This window comes from Zonotrichia albicollis, chromosome 22, assembly GCF_047830755.1.
Source record: "Zonotrichia albicollis isolate bZonAlb1 chromosome 22, bZonAlb1.hap1, whole genome shotgun sequence".
In the NCBI taxonomy this organism is placed as follows: Eukaryota; Metazoa; Chordata; class Aves; order Passeriformes; family Passerellidae; genus Zonotrichia; species Zonotrichia albicollis.
The window spans coordinates 583,749-609,294 of record NC_133840.1 but is presented as its reverse complement, the minus strand read 5'-3'; the positions used below and the strand labels follow the sequence as shown (position 1 = coordinate 609,294).

General features: G+C 51.0%; 5 protein-coding genes across 15 annotated transcripts in view; 4 read left to right on the top strand and 1 right to left on the bottom strand.

Annotated features, from left to right (window-relative positions):
- NLK (nemo like kinase) overlaps positions 1–3,318 on the top strand; it is a 38,002-nt gene extending 34,684 nt beyond the window's left edge. For 3 of the 4 annotated variants that reach the window (XM_026796405.2, XM_005491962.4, XM_005491961.4), the window contains 3 exons: positions 247–445; positions 993–1,086; positions 1,606–3,318. In XM_026796405.2, coding sequence (XP_026652206.1) covers positions 247–445; positions 993–1,086; positions 1,606–1,660 — 348 coding nt within the window. In that variant the 3' untranslated portion in view covers positions 1,661–3,318. Of the gene's footprint in view, positions 1–246; positions 446–992; positions 1,093–1,605 lie in introns of all 4 variants that reach the window. The other variant, XM_074557097.1, reaches the window with a different exon arrangement.
- A 491-nt stretch (positions 3,319–3,809) lies between these two features.
- TMEM97 (transmembrane protein 97) lies at positions 3,810–6,520 on the top strand. The gene is made up of 3 exons (XM_005491960.4): positions 3,810–3,944; positions 5,075–5,219; positions 5,728–6,520. Exons 1-3 carry the CDS (start codon positions 3,825–3,827, stop codon positions 5,976–5,978), a joined length of 516 nt encoding a protein of 171 aa, XP_005492017.1. The 5' UTR covers positions 3,810–3,824; the 3' UTR covers positions 5,979–6,520.
- Positions 6,521–7,317: 797 nt separating this feature from the next.
- Positions 7,318–9,275, bottom strand: IFT20 (intraflagellar transport 20). Its single transcript, XM_074557099.1, has 4 exons — positions 9,116–9,275; positions 8,830–8,915; positions 8,162–8,265; positions 7,318–7,750 (listed from the first exon to the last, which is right to left on the bottom strand). The coding sequence occupies exons 1-4, from the start codon at positions 9,240–9,242 to the stop codon at positions 7,669–7,671; spliced, it is 399 nt and encodes a 132-aa protein (XP_074413200.1). The 5' UTR covers positions 9,243–9,275; the 3' UTR covers positions 7,318–7,668.
- A 78-nt stretch (positions 9,276–9,353) lies between these two features.
- TNFAIP1 (TNF alpha induced protein 1) lies at positions 9,354–19,128 on the top strand. The gene is made up of 7 exons (XM_074557098.1): positions 9,354–9,468; positions 10,645–11,124; positions 12,565–12,734; positions 13,376–13,465; positions 13,552–13,604; positions 14,197–14,392; positions 14,723–19,128. The coding sequence occupies exons 2-7, from the start codon at positions 10,908–10,910 to the stop codon at positions 14,939–14,941; spliced, it is 945 nt and encodes a 314-aa protein (XP_074413199.1). The 5' UTR covers positions 9,354–9,468; positions 10,645–10,907; the 3' UTR covers positions 14,942–19,128.
- A 272-nt stretch (positions 19,129–19,400) lies between these two features.
- SGSM2 (small G protein signaling modulator 2) overlaps positions 19,401–25,546 on the top strand; it is a 36,254-nt gene continuing 30,108 nt past the window's right edge. For 7 of the 8 annotated variants that reach the window (XM_074557116.1, XM_074557111.1, XM_074557115.1 and 4 more), the window contains exon 1: positions 19,401–19,558. In XM_074557116.1, the coding sequence (XP_074413217.1) occupies positions 19,502–19,558 (57 nt within the window). In that variant the 5' untranslated portion in view covers positions 19,401–19,501. The remainder of the gene's footprint in view (positions 19,559–25,546) is intronic. The other variant, XM_074557117.1, reaches the window with a different exon arrangement.

Here is a 25,546-nt window from a genome sequence, read left to right as displayed (position 1 = left end):
TGCAGGAGTCATAACTGTAAGGTTATCTGGAGAAAAAAGCCTTTGAAAAAGAGGCATGTTCCTGAGAGCCGTGTGCTCAGCGCTTGCCGTGGTGGCTGAGCCGGGTCGGTGCCACCCAGGCTGGTTTGTGAGCCTCAGCTCCCCTCTAGTGGCGGCTCCTTCCACACCACCGCGGGTTTGTTAGCGCCGAGGAGTAAGTGCTGAGTAGTTGCTCCCCTCACGCCTGCTCTCTTGCCTTGCCTGCAGTCCAAAAGGATATCTGCTAAGGATGCCTTAGCTCACCCCTACCTGGACGAGGGCCGGTTGCGGTACCACACCTGTATGTGCAAGTGTTGTTTCTCCACTTCGACTGGCAGAGTTTATACCAGTGATTTTGAACCCATCACTAATCCCAAATTCGATGACACTTTTGAGAAGAACCTCAGTTCTGTTCGGCAGGTTAAAGGTGAGCAGGAGTTAACCTTGCACGTGCACTTGTCCCCCTGCACTGGGGGGATGTGGGATGGAGCTGGGAGGGAGTTGGGATTTGTGCTCTGCATCCACAGTGACCCCAGTGCTGGTTTCTTTTAGTTATTTTTCCATAGTAGACACTGGGAAAATTTCTTTTCACCAAAAGAACAGAATTACAAGTGTTCTGAGATAAGGCAGTGGCACAAGCATGAGCTGATCTGCAGAAGTCTGTGGGTTTCAGACCTCAGCAGTGCCCACCCCTGGCACCCTGTTCCTCATCCTTTTGCTGAAGGGGGCTCTGGGGGAAGGGGAAGTCGCTGTGTGTCTGTGGCTGTTTGGGGCTGTGAGGTGTGGCCTCCACAGCTCTCCTGCAGCCTGGAGCTGAAGCTGAGTGGTCAGATTCAGGGAAGCTGCAGCTCTTCTATCCTCCCTAAAATGTACTCTCAGTAAGGGAAGTTCTCTTTCCCTCCAGTTGACATTGCATTTTACTGAAGCCAGAAGTGTTAATGCTGTGTTGTTTTGTATTTTTCTCCTGTGTACAGAAATAATTCATCAGTTCATTTTGGAACAGCAGAAAGGAAACAGAGTGCCTCTCTGCATCAACCCTCAGTCTGCTGCTTTTAAGAGCTTTATTAGGTAACTGTATGTAATCACATCTGATATTAATTCCCATTTATTAGTAGTACAGAAGTCACACATCCAGAATGCTTTAGGTTTTCAGTTCCTGAGATAGCAAGGGCCCATAGATAAAACCCTTGTGAACTGTATTTGTGAGTTCTTCTAGAATTTTAAGTAAAGCATGAAAACCTTTCAAGTAACATTTTGTGCAAAAGAACAGAAGTCAGACTGAAACTGGAATTGTGAAGGTTGGCGAGTTGAATTTGGCTTGTGGAGCTGCAGGGTGAAGGCATTGCAAGGAGGGACTGAGGGGTGAAAATGCACAGATAAAGGAATATTGGCTCTTGTGCTGGTGGCCGTTGTCAGGCTCGGGTTGGGTTTGGCGTTTGGTACTGGGGTGTTTGATCCCCCCGGGCTCAGGTTGGGTTTGGGGTTTGGTCCCGGAGGCTTTGGTCCCCCTGAGCAGTGAGCTCTGTCCCTGTCCCTGCACTGAGCACTGAGCAGTGTCCCTGTGTCTGTGTCTGTCTGTCTGTGCAGCTCCACGGTCGCCCAGCCCTCCGAGATGCCGCCGTCGCCGCTGGTGTGGGAGTGACCCGAGCGCCCCGTACTACTGAAGATGTAATGTAGCTTTCCACTGGAGCCTGGGATTTGCAATTCTGGAGGTTAATCATGCTTGTACTGTAATTTTACTAATGAAGTTTTAAATTAACAACCACTACTTGTACAATATGAATAATACTTAGAAATGTACTAGACTTTTAATCTTGTAAAGTGGTTGTGCTTTTAGAAGAAAATATTTTACCCAGAGTTGCACGTGTTTTATGAATTCTAGTGCAGCTGTGATGGCTCAGCTCAGAACAAACAGAATTGAACCAAATTCGGGGAGGTTTTTTCTTTTTTTTTTCCATTTTTTTTCCTTTTTTTTTTTATTGAAGTGAGATTGTACAAACAGATAGACATACATTTTGATATTGAGCCATTCCTGAAGATTTTGGGTTTTCTAAAACTAAGGAATACAGAAAACTTGACTGCGACCAATCATGAAGTCCCTGTGGGTGGCCGTGGCCATGGGAAGTGGCCACGGCCCCTGATGCCCAACCCTATAAATAGCTTCTCACTAGAGCTGTGATGGTGATGTGTGCTGTTCTAAAATCAAATGTTGTGAGTAGAGAGAATGAGTTTGTGACTAGGAGAGACTAAACTTCTGTTTCCTTACCCAGTATAAATATATATATATATTTAATCTATTTTTATTAGAAGTTTTTCTGCTCTTTCTTACATAAAACCCCCCAGCATGCATCTTCTATGTGTGTAAATAATTCCATTTATGGGCTAATTTCAGAGATCCCTGACATCATTGCTGTATAGAGAGAAACTAGCTTGCACATTTTAGGTCTGTGAAATTTTGTGAGAACTTTTTCCTGCACTGGACAGTTGAGAGAAAAAAAAAGAAAAGGACAAAAAAAAGCACATAGGGAATTCTGTTAATTGTGTTCGTGTCTTTAGGCAGAGCTGTGGAAGTCTTGAAATGTCACAGTAGTAAATAACTTTTATTACTTTTTGGCTAATTCTTTTTCTGTTGGAACACTGAATTCTGTGCATATGTATATATGAACACAAATTGAAGGCCTCTACCTCCTGGAGTATACAACTTGGTTTGTTTACCTCCACATGATTTTTTTTTTTTTTAAGTTTAGTGTGGAGACTTGAAACTTGAATGTCCCTTCCAACTTTTGTATTTAAAACAAGACTAGAAAATTGAAGACTGTTTTTCACCTGTACAAAGGAATACTAAAAGGTGGTCTTAAAATTTGAGCCTTGGTCTGGAGAGAAACCATGGTGTTTGTTATGGACAATTAACTGTTAAAGTTATTGTAAGTTATCTGTATTTAGCAGAGTATTTTCAACAAGAGTGATCTGAGCTGGAATTGGAGACTATTAGTAAGTTATGTTTGGAAGTTTTAACTTCAATGAAGTAATTATTTGCTGTGAAAGAGACGAACATTGAATAACTGAACAAAGATGGTGCAATATCTTTGTTTTTTATGAGGCTCCTAAGAATAAAACCAACTGAAGCATTTCAATTCACTTGAATGAGAAACGTGTTTAATTATCGAGCCCCAGAAGACACTGGTATGAAAGGTAAAATCTCAGAGGTTGGTCAGTTAATGTGGCACACTTGCTGGTCACTTTGTAAAATGTAGATTTGGAGTACAGTGGTGAAAACATTAAATGTGACATTTGAAAATGCGGCGGTGGTGTCATTCTTCCCTGCCCGCTGTGTCCCGTCCCGCTCTGCTGTGGGATGAACCCGGGCGGGACGTGCCGCTCCCGGCTCCGCTCGCGGCTCCGGGCGGCTCCTGCAGCCGTGGCTGAGACCGGGCCCGGCGGAACCGGAGCCCTGCGCTCGGGCCGGGCTGTCACGGGACACGGGCACCCCTGGGCTCTGGAGCTCCGCGTCCACGCGTGCGGGGGAGGAACGGCGGGGCCGAGGTCCGGGACCAGGGGGCACAAGAGCCGGGCTGGCGGGGGCGCGGCTGCCGGCGCCCCGGGGAAAGGGGGAAAAGAACGGGGAAAGAGCGGGGAACGGGGAAAGAACCGGGAAAGAACGGCGAACGGGGCGTGACCAGGGCAGGGTGTGGCCGCTGGGCGGGACCAGAACAGGGTGTGGCAGGGGGCGGGGCGGTGCCGCGGGACGTGGCCGCCGCCGGGCGCGGCGGGGCGGGGCCTGCGCGGGGGGCGGGGCCAGCGCGGCGATGGCGGCGGCTCCGCGGTGGCGGGAGCGGCTCTTCGCCCTCTATTTCATCTCGCACATCCCGATCACGGCGCTCATCGACCTGCAGCCGCTGCTGCCCGCCGGGATCGCGCCGCGGGCCGTGAGTGGGGCCGGGGGTCGGGCCGGGGCTCGTTCCGCCGATGCGTGAGGGGCACCCGCCGGTTTGATGGGGCCGGGGGCGGCCTGCGCCGAATCTCGTGTGTGGAGACATCGGGGGGGGAGAGGGGGAGAGAAACTGCAGCGAGCGTGTGAAGGAGCGTCTGGGAGAGAAACGGTGCTGGTGCCACGGGATGAGTCACAGCCGGGTCATTCATTGGGGAGGAGCGGGAAGGGGAGCGGGAGCGGGAATGGGAACGGGAGAGGGAATGGGAACGGGAGCGGGATGCCTGGCCCGCGCGTCCCGCGGCTGTGGCCGGTGCTGCTGCCGAGAGCTGTGGCGGGGATGAGGCCCCGGGGAACTGGTGCGGGTCACTGCTCGCCCGGAACGGGCGGTGGGGATGTTCCTGCGCCCAGAGCGGGCTGTGGCTGTTCCACCGCTGCCCAAGGACATCCTCTCCGTGGCCATGGCCCCGCTGTCCCCTCGCTGTCGCGCTCGGCACCGGCGCCCGGAGGCTGCGGCAGCGCGGGGCCCGCGCCACGTGCCCCGGACGTGGCTCCTGCGGGCCCGGGCATTCTCCGATCCCGGGCTTTCCTCGAATTCCTGCCAAAAATGCAACAGGGAATTGTTGCTGCTGCAGGAGCAGGCATGCCAAATTTACTAATTTATTCGTAAAAATCTCTGGCTTGCTGGGTTTTGAACAAAATCATAGAAGACAATATCATAAAATCAATTGAAATAACGGTTGGATGGCAGATAATTAGTTCAGCCCTCATCATCAGGGTGTCACCTCCTGCTTGAGTTTTACAACTGGTGATTTGGTTTTTGCCATCGGAACTGCCAGTAGGATTACACCAGTATAGGAACCATTTCCAATTAATAGTTAACCAGCAGATCTCAATGCATATCTCTCTGTTCAAAGTCCAGCGTAAAGCCATGCTGGAGTTTACATTTCTGTCAGAAACTAATTGCAACTGCCTGAGTCCAAATCCTGGTGCTGAGCTGTTCCCCTGCAGCAGCCCTGCTCAGGACCAGGGGCTCACAGCCTGCTGGCTTCATCCCATAGAGAACCACAAGCTCTGCCCTGCTCTGGTGGATGCTCAGTGACTGACTGTCGTTTTGGGCTTTTTCAGCTGACAGACCTGTTGCAGCAGTATGCAGCTTCCTTCAGGGACCCCCTGATGCTGCAGCCCCCAGAGTGGTTCAAGGCGTTCATCTACTGCGAAGCCTTTCTCCAGCTGCCCTTCTTCCCCATCGCTGCCTACGCCTTCCTGAAAGGTGATCGAGGGCATGTCCTGGGGGCATTTCTGCAGGACTGCTGTGCAGCAGAGAATGTTTCTGTATCATGATTAGGGGGTTTGAGGGAGGTACTGCAGAGGGCTGGGCTGCCAGGGCCCACATGAGTGTTCTACCTGAGAAAGCAGCACAGAATAAAGTTTGTCAGGAACAAAACCTTGTAACTACAGGTCCTTGTGAGGTGCAGCCATTTGTGTAACCACCATCAGCATTTGACATCTGGGTAATTTCCAGGCCAGCTAAAGGTCTGGGTCAAGCCTGTATACTCATTTTGTTTCTTTAGATCTTTCAGGATCACCCCTTTGTTCTAAATTGCCATCAGGGGAGAGAAATTTCCCTGGTTCCTACTAATACTGAGGGTTTTTTCTGCTCCCTATTCCATGTGAGCAATGGCCTACCCTGGCAGAGAGGCAGCAGTCAGTGTTCTGTCACTCGGAATTCTGGGTGTTTCAAAATACTTAAATATTCTTTCCTTTTTGCTTCTGTACAGGTGGCTGCAGATGGATCAGGACTCCTGCCATTATCTACTCCACCCACGTGGCCACCACTCTGTTTGCCATCCTGGCCCACATCCTGTTCCACGACTTCTCCAAGGCGGAGCACGCGGGGCCGCAGACGCTGCGCGAGCGCCTGGCGCTGCTCTCCATCTACCTGCCCTACCTGCTGATCCCCCTGCTGCTCCTGTTCACCATGCTCTGCAACCCCCACTACAAACACGTGGAGAAGAGGAAAAGGAAGTAGCTGGCTCTGGGGGCCGTACACACCACACCTGGGCTGCACCTGGTTCCGACCCTGCGCTGGCGGAGTCCTCTGGGACAAACGTCTCCCTCGTGTCGGCTGCACTGGCTGCTGCAAGGAAAAATGGAATTGGGTGGAGTGCACAGCCCTGCTTCGACCACACACAGCTCTGGCAGGGGCCTGGGCCAGCCTGGGGTCAGGTCTGTGCAAGGCCTCTCTCCCAGGAAAATGGTCTTTTAACGCTTTGATGTGTAACTCTGTGAGGGGACACACACACACACACTCACACCCTGCAGCTGATACTGTTCTATCAAGGTCCCTTTTCCCAAAATGACTGTTTGGAAACCACTCAAGTAGGAAATCTGTCTTCCAACCACACATTCTGAAGAATTCCCAACCCATTACACACAGATTTGCAAAGCTGTTCTTTTGAAGCATTCCAAATCATATCATGATTCTTAACTTCCTTGCCCCTTCCTTTAAAATTTCCACTGCCTTTGCTCTGCTTCATTTTGATTAATTATAAATGTCTGATCAATGATAAATGTGCCAAAATCTGGATTCATGAATGCTTAAAGTTACCCTTGACAACCAGGAGTACTGCCCAGAGGATTGTGAAGTACTTCAGGAATTGTAACCAAGGAGTTGGAAATTTCTTTCTTCCCTAAAATCACTTCAGGTATGGAAATAAATAACTAAACGCATTAAACTGCATTCAGTCTTCTTCAGGGAATGGCTGAAGGAACCTGCAGTGACCATGAGATGGTGGAGAGTTCACAGAGTAAATCCATGTGTAAGTTACAACTACAGGTAGAAGTTCTGTGGTTGGGGTTGGTTTTCATCTGGAGCCTGGTGAGGTGTTGGGCCCTGTGAAGCTGCCCAGGCACTACTGGCACGTTTTATTCACTGTGTGAAGGTGAAGCCTTCCCCAGGCTTTGGAAAGGGCAGCATTTCCATACCGAAGTGCTGCAGGCATACACAAAATGCATCTGTTTGCACTTCCAACACGAGGCTTGAGCTCACACTTGGTTTGTGCACTCCTGGTGTCACTGACACTCACAATGGTTTCCCTCATCAGTCTGTTGTTCCATCCTAATAATGCCCATAAAAGGATTCAGCTCTCGTGACAGGCCTGAATGGACATTCCTCAGGAACAGTTCAAAGTTCTAAATTCTCATGTAGTTTCTGCTTTTTTGTGTCTGTAATTGGTCCATTCTGGAAATCATACATCTGTCTGTTTTTAATAATTCTATAGAAAAAGTAACATAGACAGATATAGATCCAATACTGCTGCTTGTGTGTAAACCTTTACATTGAAAAATAACAGAGGAGGAGCAACTAATTCTGGTACAGCCAGACAGTCTGAGAACAATAATTTATTTTCTGATTTCTATGAAAGAGCTGTAGACTTCAAAAAGCGACACAACAAAGCACCAGTAGCATTAATTCAACTGGAATTTGAATTAGAACTACTGACTGTACAAAACTGGTATAAAATCAAAGGCCAGAACAGTCTGTGCAGCTGTGAGCTGTCAGCCCTTCTTATTGCCATGGTACACTCAAGCCGAGGTACAGCCCCTCCATTGCACAAACCATCTGCATTCCTGCACAGTGGAAATTGCATATTTCTGAAATTCTCAAGATTCTGGAATGGTCAAGTTTCCATGTGAGCTGGTTTTTATCTTAAAATCCTCTATTTCTGGAAGATGAACTGGTCGATGAATTCGTTCTGGTCCGCTTCGATTTTGCAGAGGGTCTCGTACTCGATCCGGTACCTGTGAGACAAACCAGAGGGTCCAGCAGCCCGTGTGAGGGGGTCAGGGCAGCCCTGGGAGCTGGGAGGGGAGCTGGGCTGCCTGTGTGAGTCACCTGCCAGCAGCAGGTGCCTGAGTCACACACACAGCTCTTTATCAGCCAGCCTCGAGGCGATGCAGCTGTCAGGGTTCTGCACTGCCCCTGCCCGTGCTGCCTCTGTTCAGCCCTGAAGTCCTCAGGGATGAACCTTCCCTGGGTCACGGCAGGGCCTGAAGGTGACTCCAGGCCTGTGGCATTGTTCCCATGTGCTCTGGCCAGGACGCCTTTGATGCAGGTGGGGCTGTCTGAAGCAGCCCAGGGTCCCACAGCACAGGCAGACAGCCCTGTGTCCACCCTGAGCCTTCCCAGCCTGCACTGAACACAAAACTCACCTTTCCAGCTGCATCTTCTTCTCTGCTATCAAAGCCTGGAGCTGCTGCTCCTGAGCCTCTCTCTGCTTTGCAATCGACTTCAGCAGGTTCCGTGCCCCGATGGCCTGGCAGGACAGGGCAGGGATGTGTGGAGGGGTTTTGGTTAACTCCTTCAGCCCCTTTCCCTCCCAGCAGGTGGACTGTGAGGCATTTCGGCCATGCCAGCAATGACAGAGGGTGGTGCTGTGCTCCTGAGGGGTGGGTGGCAGTTTGGTGTTCCCCAAACTCGAGGAACAAAGTCAGCGACTCCTCTGGATACACAAACTGGGCACTGGCCCTACAGCCAGACAAGCTCAGGCTACCAGAGGCCTCTCCTGCCTCTGCAGGACAAATTCTACCGAGACGGAGTGATCAAAAAGCACATGTTCTGTTTCTGTGCAGAAATATAGACAAGCAGGGAGAGCGGGACTGGTTCACGTGTGAGCAATATGACACTGTCATAAGTTTCATTAATTCATTACTATTGATTAATATTATCATTGATATCAATTTAAAAGGCCCAGTTAATCCCAGAGGAATGCCAGCAGAATACTGACAGAGAATCGTTGCTTCTGCTGTAAAGGGAGGGAGGGACAGAGAGGCCCCACAGGACAGTGCACACGAGAAGCGAGGAATTTACTGCACAGTACCTTCATCTTCTCACTTTCTACAGCTTTGGCCAGTTGGTCAACGAGCTCAATCAAGCTGCCCACTATGTTCTGAAATTCTGCTGTTTCTGTAAAGGAAAAAATTGTCAAGTGATATTCACAACTTCCCTAAAGAGATCGAACACTCCTGCTTTGCCGTACAGTTTTTAGACGCAGCTGTACGTTTAGGGTTTACAGTAAACAGGAAGGTTTTAGGACTCGGGCGGGATCAGATGAAAGGGGCGAGAGAAGGCCTGAGGGGCCCGGCCCGGCCCGGCGCGGCACTCACTGTCCACGAAGGCCCGGCACTGCTCGCGGAGCTGCGCCGTCTGCGCCGCCACCTCGGGCTCCAGCACCCGCAGCTTGTTCAGCTCGTCAAAGTGCAGCCCCGCCGCGCCCAGCGCCGCCTGCGCCATGGCCTGGGCAGCGAGCCGAGCCGAACCGAACCGAGCCGAGCCGAACCGAACCAAACCAAACTGAGCGGAGCGGAGCCTCAGCCGGCACTGCCGGGCTCGGGCTCCTCCGGCACCGCCCGGCCCGGCCCCGCCTCCGCCAGCGCTGCGCCCGCCGGGAGCCGGGGAAACTCTTCCGGGCCGGCGGCTCCCGGGGCGGGCCGGGGTTGAGGGGCGGCGGTGGCGGCGGGTGAGTGAGAGAGGCCGGGCGGTGCGCGGGGCCGTGAGCGGGGCTGGGCCGCCTCTGTTCGCTTCCCCCGCGGGCGGCCGGGGCGGACGGAGCCTGTCCCGGGGGGCTCGGGCGGAGCGGGCCCGCGGCAGGGCCGGGCAGGGCCCGCGGGCCGCTCGGGGTGACCCGCGCGGGGCCGGCTCCCGTTGTGCACCGGTACCCGCGGGTTCCCCGGCTCCCCCCGGGCCGTTGGGGTCGCTCCTTTCCCGGCCGTGCTGGGCCGGGGCGGGTCCCGTTGCGGGGCCATTGTTCCGCAGCCCGTCCTGCCTCCCACGCGGGGCAGGAAGGGACGGGAAGGGATGTGGGGAGCTTTCGGTCGTGTCAAAAAGGGGTAATTAGAGATCTCTGGCTGTTTACAGAGGCCTCACAGCTCCTCCGTGGCCACCTGCAGAAGCTGCGCTGGCGGGGCAGGGGGTTTAGCTTCTTCTCTCGTGTTTAGCTTCGTTCATGGTCAAAGCAGTGAGAAACTGCCTGGGGGGACGGAACTGATCGCGAACCTTTCTGAGGAGCTCGGTCGGACAGGCTGGATTCCTGTCTCCTCACGGGTTCGGTCTGGCTGCTGTTATAAACATGCCACTGTTCTAAAAAGGGGATTTTGAGGGTTTAAAGCAAGGCAGGACATCAGTGGCAAACAGTGGTGTACGTGGTGGGGAGTCGTGTTTATTTTCTTTTCAAATTAGAGCTACGTTCACTGGTCGGGGCTCCAGGATGGACGCAAGAGAGTTTAGAATGAAAGGAGTTAGCAGAAAATAGAACCTTGTGATCCATCTTTTCAGTGTTGAGGCATTTGAAGAGACATTTGTGTCTCCAGTTCAAAGTCAAACCAACATTAACCCCGCTCGGGGGGACGCACACGCACCCCAGCTGAAGCAGGGGCAGGAAGCTCTTCAGGGCATTTCAGCTGGGCTCTGTTGGGAGGCCGGGGGGGAGCTGAATTCCAGCAGCGTGTGAGCGGGGCCCTCCTGCCGTGCGGTGTTTGCAGTGCTGGCTGGAGATACAACAACAGGAAGTCGGGAGAGTTTCACGTGCCTCAGAAGTGTGACACAGCACAGGCAGCATCAATTGTCTGAAAAATGGCTGAATCGTGTTTTGTCAGGATGTGCGTAGCTGTGTCCTTAGGAAGTGTCTCTTCCGCAGAGTGACATCCCTGTCTGTGTGTGGAGTGGCCGTGGGGCTCCGTGCTGACCACGCTCCGTGTGCTGACCCCTCGCCGTGATAACTGCTGACCCCTCGTTGTGCTGACCCCTGGCCCCTGGCCGTGCTGGCCCCTGGCCGTGCCGAGCCCTGGGTGATGCCGGCCCCTGCCCCGCCGTCCTGGCGGGCTGAGGCGTGAGGGCGGCACCACGGCGGGGCCGGCCCGGCCCACGCGCTGCAGGGTGGTCATCTACCTGCAGAAGGCCATGTCGGGGGACACGTGCCTGGGCAGCGCCCTGTGCCCGGCCGCCGGACACAAGCCCAAGGCCGGCGCGCTCAAGGGCGGCAGCCTGGGCAACAAGTACGTGCGGCTCAACGTCGGGGGCTCCCTGTACTACACCACGGTGCAGGTGCTCACCAGGCACGACACCATGCTCAAGGCCATGTTCAGCGGCAGGATGGAGGTGCTCACCGACAAGGAAGGTAAGGGTGTGGCTTTCATTGCTAGCGGTTTTGTAAAACAGCAGGAGTTTGCTGGTGGTTTTACTCCGTTAAGGATGTAGAGAATGATATATGCCAAAAATAACTGGGAGCATTAGGCAGCCAAGTCCCGTTGGTGCTAGCAATCCTTTGGCTTTATAGAAGTACCTGGTTTTGGTACTCAAAAGAACTGGGGAAGGACTGGTGCTCTTTCCTGCCCTCGCGCTGGTGAGCAGGTTGGTGTTGGTGTAAAGACTGAACAGACAGTCTGTGGGTTGTCATTTCTGTCACATCAAGCAGTGGCATCATTCAAACCACGCACGTAAGGAGGGACGTGCAGTTTTCAGCTTTGAGGCTCAGAATAGCCTGCCTTGCTTTGTTGAAAAATCTTTTTTTTTTTTTCCCTTTTCCTGAGCAGCATGTTTCAGTTGTGGCTCATGGTGCCATGGCAGCATTTAGGGATCAGTCAGGCAGTGTGTCACCTCCAGCTGGACACAGGATATTTTAAATCCCTGATACATTATAAAGGGCAGAACACGCAATTTTGTGTAAGAGCCTCAGCCTGGATGGAAAATGAGAGTCATGTTCTGATAGCTCCAGCTGGAGAGTCCAGCAGGGGTTTAGCTTACTTTCCTAGGTTGTTTTCTCTGCCTAGATTCCAAAATAACACTTTTTTCCTGCCTTCCACATTATGGGGAAGGGTATTGTGTGTGCGTGCATCCTACACTGCTATTGTTTGGCAGCAATCAGACATCCTGTTTCCTTAGGGAATGTGACTTCAGGGATTTTGTAAAATTGCAAGAATTTGTCCATTTGCTACTGTTTCCTCTCCTTCATCCCCTCTGTGCTTCCTTCTGATCTGTCTGTCCTATTCTTTGCTCCTCTTTGGGGACTAGAACAGCTTTTCCCCCACACTGGGTTTTCTGGGCCGATCTGCCTTTTAGCATCTTCGGAACATTTCTCTCTCTTTTTAACTCCAAACAGCAGCAGCAGATGTGTTTGGAGAATTGCCAAATACTCCTTATTAGGCCACAGAAATTATCCATATCTACTTGTTGCAGTCAATAGTGAACTCTCTCTTCTAGTCCTTCCCTGGCTCTCAGAGGTTTCTGACTGCCCAGCATCACAGTGTAGCCCTGCAGTTGGGTTCCTGCAGCAATCTCAGTGCATTGTGCTGGAAGCTGAGTGTTTTTAGCTTGGGGCTTTGCTTTTGGGGTGCTGGAAAGCAGTGGGAACATCTGGGCAACATTCAAGGGGCTCCACTGTCAGGTTCTGTTCTGGAAGCAGCTTCAGTTTGCTCCAAGGCAGTAGCGACTTCCACTGGGTGAAATGGGAGAAGCGTCCTGAGCGGTGTCAGGAAACCTCAGTGTTGTTTAACCTCTCCAGAGAGCTTTTCCTTGCCTCTTGTGTTGAGGTGACTGAAATGTGTTGGCTCTTTTTCAGGCTGGATCCTTATAGACCGTTGTGGGAAGCACTTTGGAACAATTTTAAACTATCTCAGAGATGACACGATTGCACTTCCAAAACACAGGCAGGAGATCAAAGCCTTGATGGCAGAAGCCAAATACTATCTCATCCAGGGCTTAGTGGACATGTGCCAGGCAGCCCTGCAGGTAGGAACAGAAGTATCCTGTGAAGTGTTTCATGGGTGTTTTGCTTATAAAATTTACTTAAGACAACTTAAGAGATTATCTCATGGCCTTAGAGATGGCACCAAGTCTGAGGTGTGCAAGGCAATTTTAAAATATGAGTTAGTAGACAGGTGGTGAGGGATCTGGGGACACGGCCTGGCCTGCCCACACTTGGGTTGTGCTCTGTGTCCCTGAGGGCTGGCTCGTGTTGGTGACATCCTGTTCTGCCACGTGCTCAGTCCACAGTGGCTGATGCTCGTCTGTGCAGTGGTTTGAGTTGATTAAAACTACTGCAGACTCCTTCAATCCTTTTCTTCAAGAAAGGATGTAATATTAAACCCACTTAAACCAAGTATGACTAGACCTTGTCCTGGCTATAGCTGAGGACATCCACCTGCATCCCAATATTTCAATTACTGCTGCCTTCCGGGGATGGGGAATCTGTGCTGTGATTCTGGGTTGCAGATCAAGGTAAGCTGGGTGGTTACTGTAGCAACCCAGCTCTTTTCCTGTGCATCACAGCGTTTGGGAACATGGCTGGAGGGGCTGAAAGAGGCAGCAGCAGCAACATCAGCTTTAGCGTTTCTTTCTTATTTCCTCTCTTTCTTCTTTCATTAAAACAGGACAAGAAAGACTTGTATGAACCTGTCTGCAGCATCCCTATTATCACCTCTCCGAAAGAAGAGGAGAGACTGATAGAGTCATCAATGAAAGTAACTGCTCTTTTCAACTGTGGATTTATTCTAAATGTATTGAAACACAGAACTTACCTTTTCTTCTTTTCTCTCACTCCCAACAGCCTGTTGTTAAACTGCTGTATAATAGAAGCAACAATAAATACTCCTACACCAGGTATGTCCCTTCTTTTTTCCCCTCACTTTAGTGAAAAAGTTGCTTTTTGACTGTGGGAGTGGAAGATGATGATGAATGATCTAACTTCACTTCTTTTGATTTGCTTTGGGTTTTGACAACTATCTTGGTTTGAAAAGTAAGTAGGGCCTTACATTGCATGTCTGACCATAAAACTTTTTTTTTTTTTAAATAATGTATTCATTCTGGCAGTGTGTCTGTGCTGTGCAGCATGCAGAGCACATGGCCTTCCTGCACACAGTGACTCTGGACTTCTGCTGTCATCAAGCCAGAGAACTTCAGTGACGTGGGGGTTGATCATCTCGAGCATGGATAGTTCATGTAATGGTTTGGGACATTGTGCTGTCCTTATTAATTGTGTAAGTTGACCTCTAAAGGCTGGTGTGTTTGCTCGTGGGGTCAGAGCAGTGTATTTGTATCTGAAATGGGCTATTACCCCTCTTTTCTTGGCAGCATGCGGCAGTGAGTCACTACTTATTTGTATTCTGCAGTTGGATCAGTGCTGAAAGCTGGCGGAACAGGCAGAGATGGCTGCTTGAAAAGCCCTGTTCCTGCTTTTGTTGCTGTGTTTCAGTAACTCTGATGACAACTTGCTGAAGAACATCGAGCTGTTTGACAAGCTGTCGCTGCGGTTCAACGGCAGAGTGCTGTTCATCAAGGACGTGATCGGGGACGAGATCTGCTGCTGGTCCTTCTACGGGCAGGGCCGCAAGCTGGCCGAGGTGTGCTGCACCTCCATCGTCTACGCCACCGAGAAGAAGCAAACCAAGGTAATGGAGCTTCACCCGCCCGTGCTGCGGGTTACAAACGGTCCTGATTAGCTTCAGGAGCCTGCTGAGCTTCTCTCACTTCGGGAGTTAGCTTTGAATTTGCAGTGGTGCAGCTGAGGTTACCAGGGTCCAATGTTAAGAATCAGAGATACTGTATTCCCTTCTAGAGCAATCTAAAAGATAAGGCGAGGGAGGTGACCTGGTGGGAGCGACCCTCCAGCACAAATTTTTTGCTCTTTATGATGTGTGGGTTTGTGGCTCCCGTGTGGGTGTGCGTTGCAGTTGTTACCCTGCATGGCTGAGGAACAGGACACATGCTGTGTTTTGCAGGTTGAGTTCCCCGAGGCACGGATCTATGAGGAGACCCTGAATGTCCTGCTGTACGAGACACCCCGAGTCCCGGACAACTCCCTGCTGGAGGCCACGAGCCGCAGCCGCAGCCAGGCCTCGCACAGCGAGGATGAGGAGGGGCTGGAGCTGCGCGAGCGCGTGCGCCGCATCCACGTCAAGAGGTACAGCACCTACGACGACCGCCAGCTCGGCCACTAGCTGGGCTGGCCTGCAGCAGCTGCAGCTCCCCTCCTGTCCCTGGGCAGGAGGGGGATCCCTGGACAGCCATCTTGACGGGGCTCCTCAGCCCTGGAAAGGCAGCGGGGATTTGTGTGCGCAGAGCAGCACTGAAGGCCAAGGCCTTGCAGAACTGAGGCGTGAGTTGTGCACCTTGTGCCGTGCCTGCAGGCTGGCCCCTCCTCCTGCTGGGAGGGGGGTGTGGAACGCTGGTTCTCGGTTTGTGGTTGCTCTTTCCTAGCTAACGATTTGCCAGTTTCCCCCTTGCCGTGAGCAGCACTGCTCTTCCTGAGTCAGGCTGGGCAGTTTGAAAAGCTCTTTCCAGACAGCTCCCCTTCCAGGGCCTTGTACCATGGAACTTGCAGTTATTAAATCAAGATACTGAAGAGAGAACTTGAATGTGGCTGCTCTTGGCAGACCCTACATGGGATGACCCCCAGCAGAAACGTTTGGCTGGCCAGTCAGCTGCACCTGTGCTCTCCCACCCCTGTCCCCAGAGCACCTGCAAAGGTTTGTGTTCCAGGATAGTGTCCTTAAAACTCATTGATTCCTAGGCGAGCTCTTCCAAAGTGGTGAGAATCAAGTCATCAGCCTCTCCATGTGAAAAGTGGAACTCTCTGAAGATGTAAATGTGTAGGTAATGACTTGTCCTGGGAGAGGAGAAATGGGTATGGTGAGGGAAGAAACCTGAAGTCAGCAAACCTGAGCAGATTGTGGCACTGTTGCCCTGGTTGAAGCTTGTCACTGTGAATTCCTGTTTATATAAACAAGGGCAATCTGGGGAATTGGTTTTACATTCCTCCTGTGGCCTAAAAGTGCTATTTGATGTTAAATTTCTCAAGCAGCGGGGAAGAAATTGCAGTGGCTGGAGAAGTACAGGCTAAACAGTGTTTTCTAAGGCTAGAACATGTGAGTTCAAGTTCTGTGTCCTGAATCCCTTCTAGAGGGTAGAAGTTGAAGAAGAAAAACAGCTGTGAAAATATTGTTCTAGCATGGAACTGTGAGAGGCTTTGGGCATAGCAGAAAGTTGGCTTATACTGGATTTTAAACTGAAATAATCACTTTTATTCTGTGTGCTTGGCTGGGTGCTGATTTACAGGGCACTTCAGGAGGTGGGGGTCAAGTCTGCTCTGAAAATTTGGAAATTTTCTGGAAACAGTTTCAAGTTCAGTATGAAAAGCCATTGTTGTACTTTTAAACATTTGCTTGTATGTTTGAGCTGTGGGTAGCAGTTTTGCCACTGTCATGGTAATTCCTGCTGGCTGCCCACTGGAGCCAGGGATACTTTGGATATATTCCACAGCTGCCTTTGTGTTCCCATATCATTCCTGGTCACGAAACTCCAGATTCCACAATGGTCAGTCCTGAACTGCTTTGACCAGTGCCAAATCCACCTGTAAGATATAAAGAAAATTACTGCAAAACCCTGCCAACAAAATGATCCCAAATTATTGCAGGGAGTTCCAAAGGAGAATTGAGATCTAGATGGTTTGGGAGTAATGGAAGCAGGGGAGGGAGCAAAAAATTATTTGCACTCATTTAGGTTTTTGAAAATTAAAATATTGTGGGTTAGTAAGAAAACACTAACAGACTTAGGATTTTCTTGCCTCTACACGTGGCAGGATTCACTTCATTCTCCTCACATTCAGGAAGCAGCATTGCACAGGGATGCACCTGCCTTCTTGTGAAAGGCCTCTTGAAATTTCTAATAATCCTAGCAATCTCTTTTATACTTCTTTCTGTAAGTTTTTGTTTTCCAGCTGGTTATTCTGTTGTGCCAGGGAAAATACAGCTGTTGAGGTTTAGTTTCAACAAAGATTTTTGTGATATTTCTCTCTAATTCTGCTAGAGTGTGATGTGGATTTTAAAAATTTTTTCCCTCCACTGATGCTATTTAATTAGAAGCCACCAGCAGAAGCTGCAGTGATGGGGTCTTTGTGCTGCATTTAATAGCTTCAAGTTAGTATCTTGTGCTTTTTCTGTCTTGTAACAAAGGCTGATGCCATTTAAAAAAACACGTGGCACTTCTGTTTCTTGGCAAATGATTTACATTATTTTTTCTTGTTACTATCATAGTGAATGTTAACAGAGTAAGTAAGTGATGCTGATAGCCTTGCAAAACTGTGTTTAAATGAAGTTATAAGCAGAAAAATGTCATATTTGCTTTTATTTTTTCTGGGGAGGACAGGTGTGGGAAGGAGTGTGTGAAAGAGAATGTCAGATCCCTGTGCTGCTCCAGAGGCTTTCTGTACTCACAGATTCATTAACAAAATGGACCCAACTTGTGAATTGTTACTCTGTAAGAAGCAGAGGAAAGCCCATGTTTTGGCTTAGTTTTCCTTTCCCTATTTCCCACAGCCAACAAGTAGTATTAATTTCTGATTTGAATTTAGATTGATTAACCTGGGAAGCAAACAGTTTTGAGAACCATCTGGGTTGTGAGAATCTTCTACCAAGTGCGAGGGATCTTCTAGGTGTTTGTGGAATGTGGAATCTCAATAAGAACTGTCAGCAGTTGTGCTCAGGTTTGAAATACATGCAGATACCCTTTCCATTTCACTGTAGGCTCTCCTGAGTGCTGCTTGTCTGGAGCTGCTCCAGCACGGGCTGTCACCGAATCTGCCTTGCCCCAAATCATGCCCTGCTCCAGTCTCTGCCCCACCAGGTTCTGCTCATTTCGAGTACTGGAGCTGAGATGGAACACATGCTTTGTATTCTCACCTTAATCAGTCTTTACGTGATGGAAGGCTATTAATTATTGTGGCAGGAATGTTCTAGACATTCTAGAACATGAGTTTACTGCCAAGATAGTGCAGAAGCAGCAGCAGGGAGCAGGGTGGCGCAGTCTAAAGGCAGCATTGGTGGGTTTGCAGTGAGCTCTCCAAGGATCTCTGCTCAAATTAAGCACAGATTAAGACAATAGAGGTTTCTAATTGTATGTGTTTGTCTGCAAATTGAGACTTGTACTGGCTTCCACGCAGACCATTACAAGTGGGTGCATTAACAGGAATTTGGAGCAGCCTTTAGGACAAAAAAGAGCCTTTTTGCCCCTCTTGTAGGGTGTGAATTGTAACTGCATCAGCTGTCATTCTTACAGGGCTCACTGTCTCTTCATCCTGAATTGAGTCCAAGCCCTGTGCATGCAGGCAGTGCCCTGAATGAGGGAGTGAGTGTGTGCCAGCCGTGCCCAGCCCTGTGCCCAGCCCTGTGCCCCAGGGCTCCGGGGTGGTTCCCAAGCGCAGTGCCCGTGCCCTGCCAGCGCCTCGGGCCCTCTGCAGGGAGGGAGGGAGGGAGCCCTGCCTCGGGGTAATGGGCAGCAGGGGCACAGGGGAGAGCTCTGCGGGGCTCAGCTCCGGCTGCTGCTCAGTGCCCAGACAGAGGCACTGCTTAACCTCCACCCTGACATTCTGCTTTTGGAGCAGGAGACATTTATCCTGCTGCAATGTTCCACTCCAGTGACTTTGATCTTTTGCGCTTGTTGGTTAAAACAGAAAATAAGTGATGGACGGGGAGGGTGTTGGGGGGACCATGCTGTCACTGAGAGCTGCATTTGAATGGGCATTGTTTACTGTGGGCTTGGTTTGATTTTGTTCTTCTCGAGGTTTTTCATTTTCGGACAGAATTCTCTCCAGGCAGTACTGGGGATAGACCTGAACTGGATGGGTCTGCCCAGCAGCCCCTGCCTGCACAATGAGGTTGTGTTCTGTGACAATCCTTGGCATCCACCTCGCAGCCACCTTCCCCCGTGCTGTGGGACAGAGTCCTGCTCCAGCCCTGCCCTCCCAGGGGACAGGCTCTGTTTGCTGCATGTGTGTCACTTCTCCTTCTCCCATGAACCCTCCCTCCCCTACCTCACAGGGTGGCTGACACTTAATTCGTTTATTGAGAGTAAAGGGTTCTTTTGGATTTCTATGATACTTTATATCCAGAGGATAAGAAATATGATTGCTGATCTTGTTTAAATTGACATTCTGTGATCAAGTTATTTTGTTAGAGATTCAGTCTTTGTTTTATTTTCATGTCTAACTTTTAAGGGTCAGTTTTACAGAAAAAGTACCTAGCTAATGCAGTAATTAATCAATTATCTGTTGATTAAAGTGTTTCACCAGTGCATTAAAAGGAAACAGAACACTAATTTTTAATAAAGTGTTATATTTTGTCTTCTGTGATTTTTCTCCAACATCATTACTTTTTATTGGTACTGTGGGTCGCTGGAACTTTAGTTCCGTGTTGCCGATGCGATCCCCACCGAGGATTTGGGGTTGGTGCTCCCAGACCGGGGCCGGCAGCGGAGCGGGGATCCGTGTCCCGCCTGCTCCGTGTCCCGCCTGCTCCGTGTCCCCCTTGTCCCCCTTGTCCCCCTTGTCCCCCTTGTCCCTCTGTCCCCGCTGTCCCCTCCTGTCCCCCCGTCCCCGCTCTCTCCCCGCTCACAGCGCCCCCCCGCGGCCGGGCCGCGCCCCCGCCCCGCCCGCTGACGTCACGCCGCGGTGAAGATGGCGGCGGGCCCGGGTCGGGAGCTGTGAGCGCCCCGGGCCCGCCAACATGAGCTGCTCGGCGGACGCCGTGAAGGACAAGCTGCTGTGGAACGTGAAGAAGGAGGTGAGGGCGGCGGCGGGGGAGGCCCCGGGCTGTGCGGCGGGCAGAGCCCCGGGGTCCGGCCCCGGGGGGCCGCGGGTCGCATCGCGCGGGGAACGCCCTGCGGCCCGGGCGGGGGTCGCGGCCGCTCCCGGTGCCGCTCCAGGCCCCGGTGCCGCCCCCGGTGCCGGTGCCTCGGCGGGGAGCGGGCTCGGCCGTGCGCGCCCGCCCGGGGGGCGCCGAGGACGCGGCTGTGCCCCGGCGGGGCTGCGGGCGGTGCGGCTCCGGGGAACCTCGGCGCTCTTTGCCCCGGGCGCACCTGGAGCCGGGATGCCGCCCGCGGGACTTGTGGGCGGCAGGAGGCTGGCATCGGCTCCCGCTCCCGGCGCTTGTGTTCCCCGCAGCACTCGTTTTCTATGACTTTTTCCTTAAGTGGGAGCTTTACCGGAGAAGGGAGGGAAATCGGAGGTAAGAAAGGTAATCTGAGGTGCCCGTGGATGAGCCGAGCTGACTCCCAGGTGCCAGAGCACCTGTGCCCTGGGAAGGGTTAATTTGGGTGGTTGTTCTGTACACACCTGTGTGACATTGCCAGGCTGGGGCAGCCAGAGCCGTGTGTACGTGAGGAGCCCAGCCCCGCACCTGAGCGGAGGTGTTCGGTCACACTCGCGGCCGGGCCGGTGCCGCTTCTCCTCGCACGGCGCTCCCCGGCTGCGGGGCGGCGCTCGGCCGTGCTCCGTGCCCGGCACCGCTCCGTGCCCGGCACCGCTCCGTGCCCGGCACCGCTCCGTACCTGGCGGGCGGCGCTCCTTGCCCGGGGCTCGGCAGCACGGACGGATGGCATCGCGCTGGAGCAGCTCCTGCCGGGGCGGGAGGAGGTGCCGGTGGTGCCCAAGGGCCGTGGGCGCCTCTGGAGCGCGTTCCTGCTGGGGCTCCCTGCGGCCGCCCCTCCCTTTGCACCCATAGCGGATTTTGTGGGTTTGTGGCAGTGGCTGTGGTGAGCTGCGTGTAGCTGCCAGTTATTACACGGCACTGAAGCAGGGTTTAATGCTTATCCCTCACAGCAGTAACAAGTTTTTTTTAACAGGTACCTGCCCTCCTGCTCCTTCCCCTCCTCAGTTCACTGCTGGGGAAGCAGCAGGAGCCATCCAAGTTCAGATGTAAAGTTGTTGCTGTGGCCAAGGTTCCTGAGCCGTGTCCTGGTACTCATTAATGCTGGAATCAGAGCACATCAGGTGTTGTAGGGAGTATGGAAAGGGCAGAGCAGGGACAGACACAAGGACAGTCTGTGTGTGGAGCGGCAGGACTGTGTCCCAGGATGACCCAGCCAGCAGCTGGCTCTGGGCAGGTGGTACCTGCTGAATGCTGCCACGAACATGCCACTTCGATTAGAAATTTCTGCTTGAACCAGAACCTCTGAGCTGAGGCAGTGCAAGGTTTTATTTAGAAGTGGGTGCGCTTGCTCTCCTGAGTGATGCTTAAATATATAAATAAATCGGATAAATGTTTTCCAAGTGTGAACATTGCAATCTTGTGCTAATGCATGAGATGGAAAGTGAAATGGATTTTCATAACCCAAGCCAGCTCAAGCTGAGGAGAAGTAGTGGTGTGTAATTAAAAAATCTGAGGCTAATTTGTTTTTAAAGTCGCTAAAATGTTTTTAATTGGACTCTGGTTTTTAAATGACTTGAATAATGCTTGAAAGTGTTATTTGTACCTTCTGTGTCATCTGCATTTTTGTTTTGTCTCTGGTTTGTTTTTTCCTTCTCTCAAGTCCTCACCAATGCTCTTTTAGAGCACTTAGAGTGGCTTGGCTTTTTAGGGTTGGCCAGAGCTTTCCAGTCTAAAATAGCCATGAGAGCCTTTGTTGATTAAAAGCAGGTTGAGGGAACACCCCTCACCTGTGCCCTCACAGACCTGTGGCCCCTGTCTGTGCTCACAGTCAGAAAATGGCTCAGGTCACAGTTGGAGACCCTGAGATGGAGATTTTATTTGTCTTCAATAATCAATTGACAAAGAGGCAGGAACTGAACACGAGCCACTGGTAGCTGCCCACCACCAGATAATGCTGCCCTTAAGGACTGTATGTGACTTTCTCCAATAGAATTTTCCACCTCATTTTTTATCATGTGTGACTTCATACAGCCACTCCTGCCTGCTGGCTGGGAAAACCTGACTCCATGTCCGTGTCTGTTCTCAGAGCCCTGGTCCCCTTCCCTTGTCCTTTAAACCCAGACTCTTATTTCCTGTTGAGTGATTTTCCCATAACTTCAGTAGCCAAAGGAGTTCATAGGCAGTGTATTGTTTCTGTGGGCTGTTCCACCAAGCCTGGTAAAATTCAGCTGTCTTTGCAAAGTATAGAACAGTTATCTCCAAAGTCATTTGGTCCAAAGTGTTTAGTTTATTTTGCCTCAGTCTCTCAGCTAAAACTTCTGCATTTTTCCTTTGGGAAATTTAATGCTGTTTGCTTTTCCTCAGATGGACTTTCCCATTGGTAGGGAATATATTTTGTTGGCTCTCACAGAAAGGAAGACATGTAATGTGTTTCGAAAATGTAACTGCTGGGATTCATGCTGAGGCCGCTTGGAAGTTCACGTTTCAAGCATTTATCTCTCTCTGCAGGAAAATCTGTTGTGACAAGCAGACTCATAAAACAGGCTTTTTTCTCTGGCCATTTCCTTTTGCCTCCTGAAATGGAGGGTTTTGCCATTTCTGGATTTAAACAGTACTTTCTAGCTGTGAAACAAACAGGATAACAATAACCTTAGCAGTTCTACCCTGAACGATTTCAGAGCACTTCAGAAGCTCAATTGCTCAACTTGCAGCTGAAATGTAAGGGCTTCTGAGCAGAAGTGCAATAGTTATTGAACAGCTTTTATTACACTGCCAGTCTTTCATCAGGAGTAAGGAGTCAGTGCAGTAGCAGCTGTCGATAAAGGAGGTGAGCAGAAGCTGCCCAAGCTGAAGAAGATATGGATGGTGGACGTTAGATTTTTTCCTTTAAGGAAAAAATGCTGTAGGCTTTAACTGTGTTCCTGGTTATTGTGGTGTGTTATGAGCATTCTTCTTTACCATTTTTAAAGTTTCCTTCAATAAAATAAAAAAAAGTTAAACATAAAGGCATTTCTCTTGTGCATTGCTTGAGTGAAACTTAATAAATAATCCATTTATTATGGTATGGGTTCAGTGTTTGACTGCTTCTGAAAGTTTTAGCCTTGTAGGATGTAGGATAAAGTCAGAGCAGTGATCCGTTAGAAGATCCTTCAAATGCCAAGCAACTTCTCTCTGGGGAGTTTGCTTTGCTTTACCTGTATAACGGTGCCACCAGGACCTTCTGTGCTCCTCAGCACTGAGATCTTTACCTGGCTGGGCAGAGCTTTGCTGTCCCTGCGCTCAGGGGGGCAGATGTGTGTCCCCAGAGCCTGGCACCGGTTCCGGGGCGAGCAGGTGTCCCCGGGGCTGCAGCTGGTTCAGGGACAGTGGCACTGAGTGGCACGGGTGCCTCGCTGTGCCACCAGGCAGGCCCAGAGGAGAGCCTGGTGAGGGTGAGGGGCTCCTGTGTTCTGCAGGGGAGGCACAGAGAGAGGGTGGTGTTGCCAGGGCTGGACCTGAGCCGCTGTCACAGCCGGCCCCAGCGCTCCCTCCCCCTGCACAGGCTCCTCTCCAGGCTCTGGGAGCAGCCCTGCATCCCCTGCGCATCCCCTGCACATCCCCTCCCTGTGGGGGCAGCTGGGGACGCTTCTGGTAAAGAGATTCATTTGCAGTTTGGTCAGGTCTGCTGGTAGCGGCCAGTGGGTGTGTGTGGGGGCTTGTGCTCAAAAAGCTCCATTGTCAAGTGCCTCCCGAGAACAGGGACAAAGCAGCAGAATTCCCTATGAAGAGCTGTGCAATATTGCAAGGGAATTAAGGAAACAAGCAAAAAAAAAGCTTGTGTTCTATTTGATCAGAAACACTTGCTTTAGCTCCTCGCCTGGAGCATCCATGAATTACGTGGCAGTGAGGGATGACGTGGGATTGAAGAACATTGCATTCCTGCTTTTGAATCTTCTCATATCCTGTCTATGCCTTAAAAATGTTTTCTAATAACATTCAGTCACTCTCCAGAAAATGCAGGGAGCTTGCTTGGCATCTGGTGGCAGTGGGGAACACACAGAGAGCCTGCTCTGTGTCCTTAGCTCTGGGGCTTAAAGTCTCCTCAGAGACACTGGATGGTGCTGCTCTAGAAAAGTAGCATTGATTATTGAATCTGAAACACTTTTCTTTCTCAGTTTTTGTACACTTAACATTTTAGCTGATGGGGATCTCAGTAACATACTAAGCTGATTGGGGTGTGCCTGGGAAATGTGTGTAGCAATGAATTGACTGCTGAGCACTTGAGCTTTTGCTCATTGAAACTACTCTTCTTCCTCCCCGTTGTTAGGATGCGAATTGCAGTTAATGTTCTCTGGGATGCTGAGGCTGATTTCATGGTGTGCAGTGCTGAAGTCCTGTCTGTGCCCTTGAGTTGTGTGTGCTCAGGCTGCTGTGACCCTGCCAGCGTGGTGACTGTGCTGCAGCAGGGCAGAGTCTGTCTGCCTTCAGCCCAGGGGCGCTCATTGCTTTTTGCCAGTAGTACACCAGCCCTTTCCTTGGGGGAGTGAAACTGTGCCAAAGGGATTGCTGAGCACACAGCACAATCCAGATGTGAGACCCATTCACGAGGCCTCCTCACACCTCTGCTTCTCCCTTGATACCCTCCTACTCCTCCACCTTCAGCTGCCTCACTGTGAGGTCCTCAGTTCTAACAGCCATGTCAGAAAAGCCACAGGAAAGAAACAAATTGCCTGGCTCAAAGTTTATATTGTCAGGCCTCAGGTGTGAGCAGTGAGCCAGGTTTTATAGAGTGCAAACGACTTGTTTTGAAATCCTCAGCTATAAAACACGTTCTACTTTCAAAGCCTCTTACACGTTTCCTTTTTCCCGTCCAGTGTTTTCTCTGCGACTCAGAGGGCTCCTGTTTGATAAGGAGCACAGATTCTGGAGGATCCGTTTGATCCAGAACTTGGAGCGAGGCAAATGCCATGTGTTGAGAGGCTCGTGCAGCAAGTGCCAGAGCTGCAGCCTGCTGCCAGCCGGGCTGGGGGTGTACGAGTGGGCACAGAGGCCCCAGGAGGAGTTCTGGGGGAGGGGGAGTTTAATTACAGCATCCAGAACTGGTCTCACAGATGGTCTTGCTGGAGGAGGAAGCCCTTCAAAGCAGAGAAGGCACCTCCACAGGCAGCTGCAGAGCCCAGCTGTCAATGGAGCACTGCAGCTCTCCTGGTCCAGCACCAAGGGGAAAAGCCCAAAACCCTGGGACCTGTCAGTGCCGTGAAGTGGTACCCAGTTAGCTCTAAATGCTGGAAGAAGAGAGTGTCTGGTTGAGTCTTCTGCCATGGTAGCACTTACTTTCATATACTGAAAGTGAATTGGCATGTTTAGTCAGGGTGTCATAACCCTGTAATTGTAGCTCACAAATGAGAGAAGTCAAAAATTATGGTTAATTTGTACACAGAAGGGAGCGAGCTCTCCACGGCCAGGAGGAAATGAGTGTCTGTTAAATGAGTTGGTGATGAGCTGGAAACCAGTGAGATTTCATGTGGTGTCAGGCTGAGGAAGCCATTGGGGAGAAATCACTGGCAGATGAATGGAGGGTGACTACAGCCTCTTGCCAAGAGCCTCATTGTAAGAATTGTCTGTTTCTTCTTTAATTTTTGGAAGTCAGTAATTTGCAATGATTTCCCTCTGGAGCTTGACACATCTTGAACCCTGAAACTAGAAAGGAACTTTGTTTTAAATCATTAAAAAGTGTGATAAGTGTAATTTTATTTGCTACAATTGCTGAATCGTGTCTTGAAGTGATAACTGAAGGCACTGCCTTCTCTGTAGGTACTGTAATAATTTTGTATACTGTCTGGTGCAGCAGAGCTTTGAAGGCATCATTTGTAATTGCTGTGGCATGCTCCCTGTTTCCCAGGCAGGGGAAGGCCCTAAAAC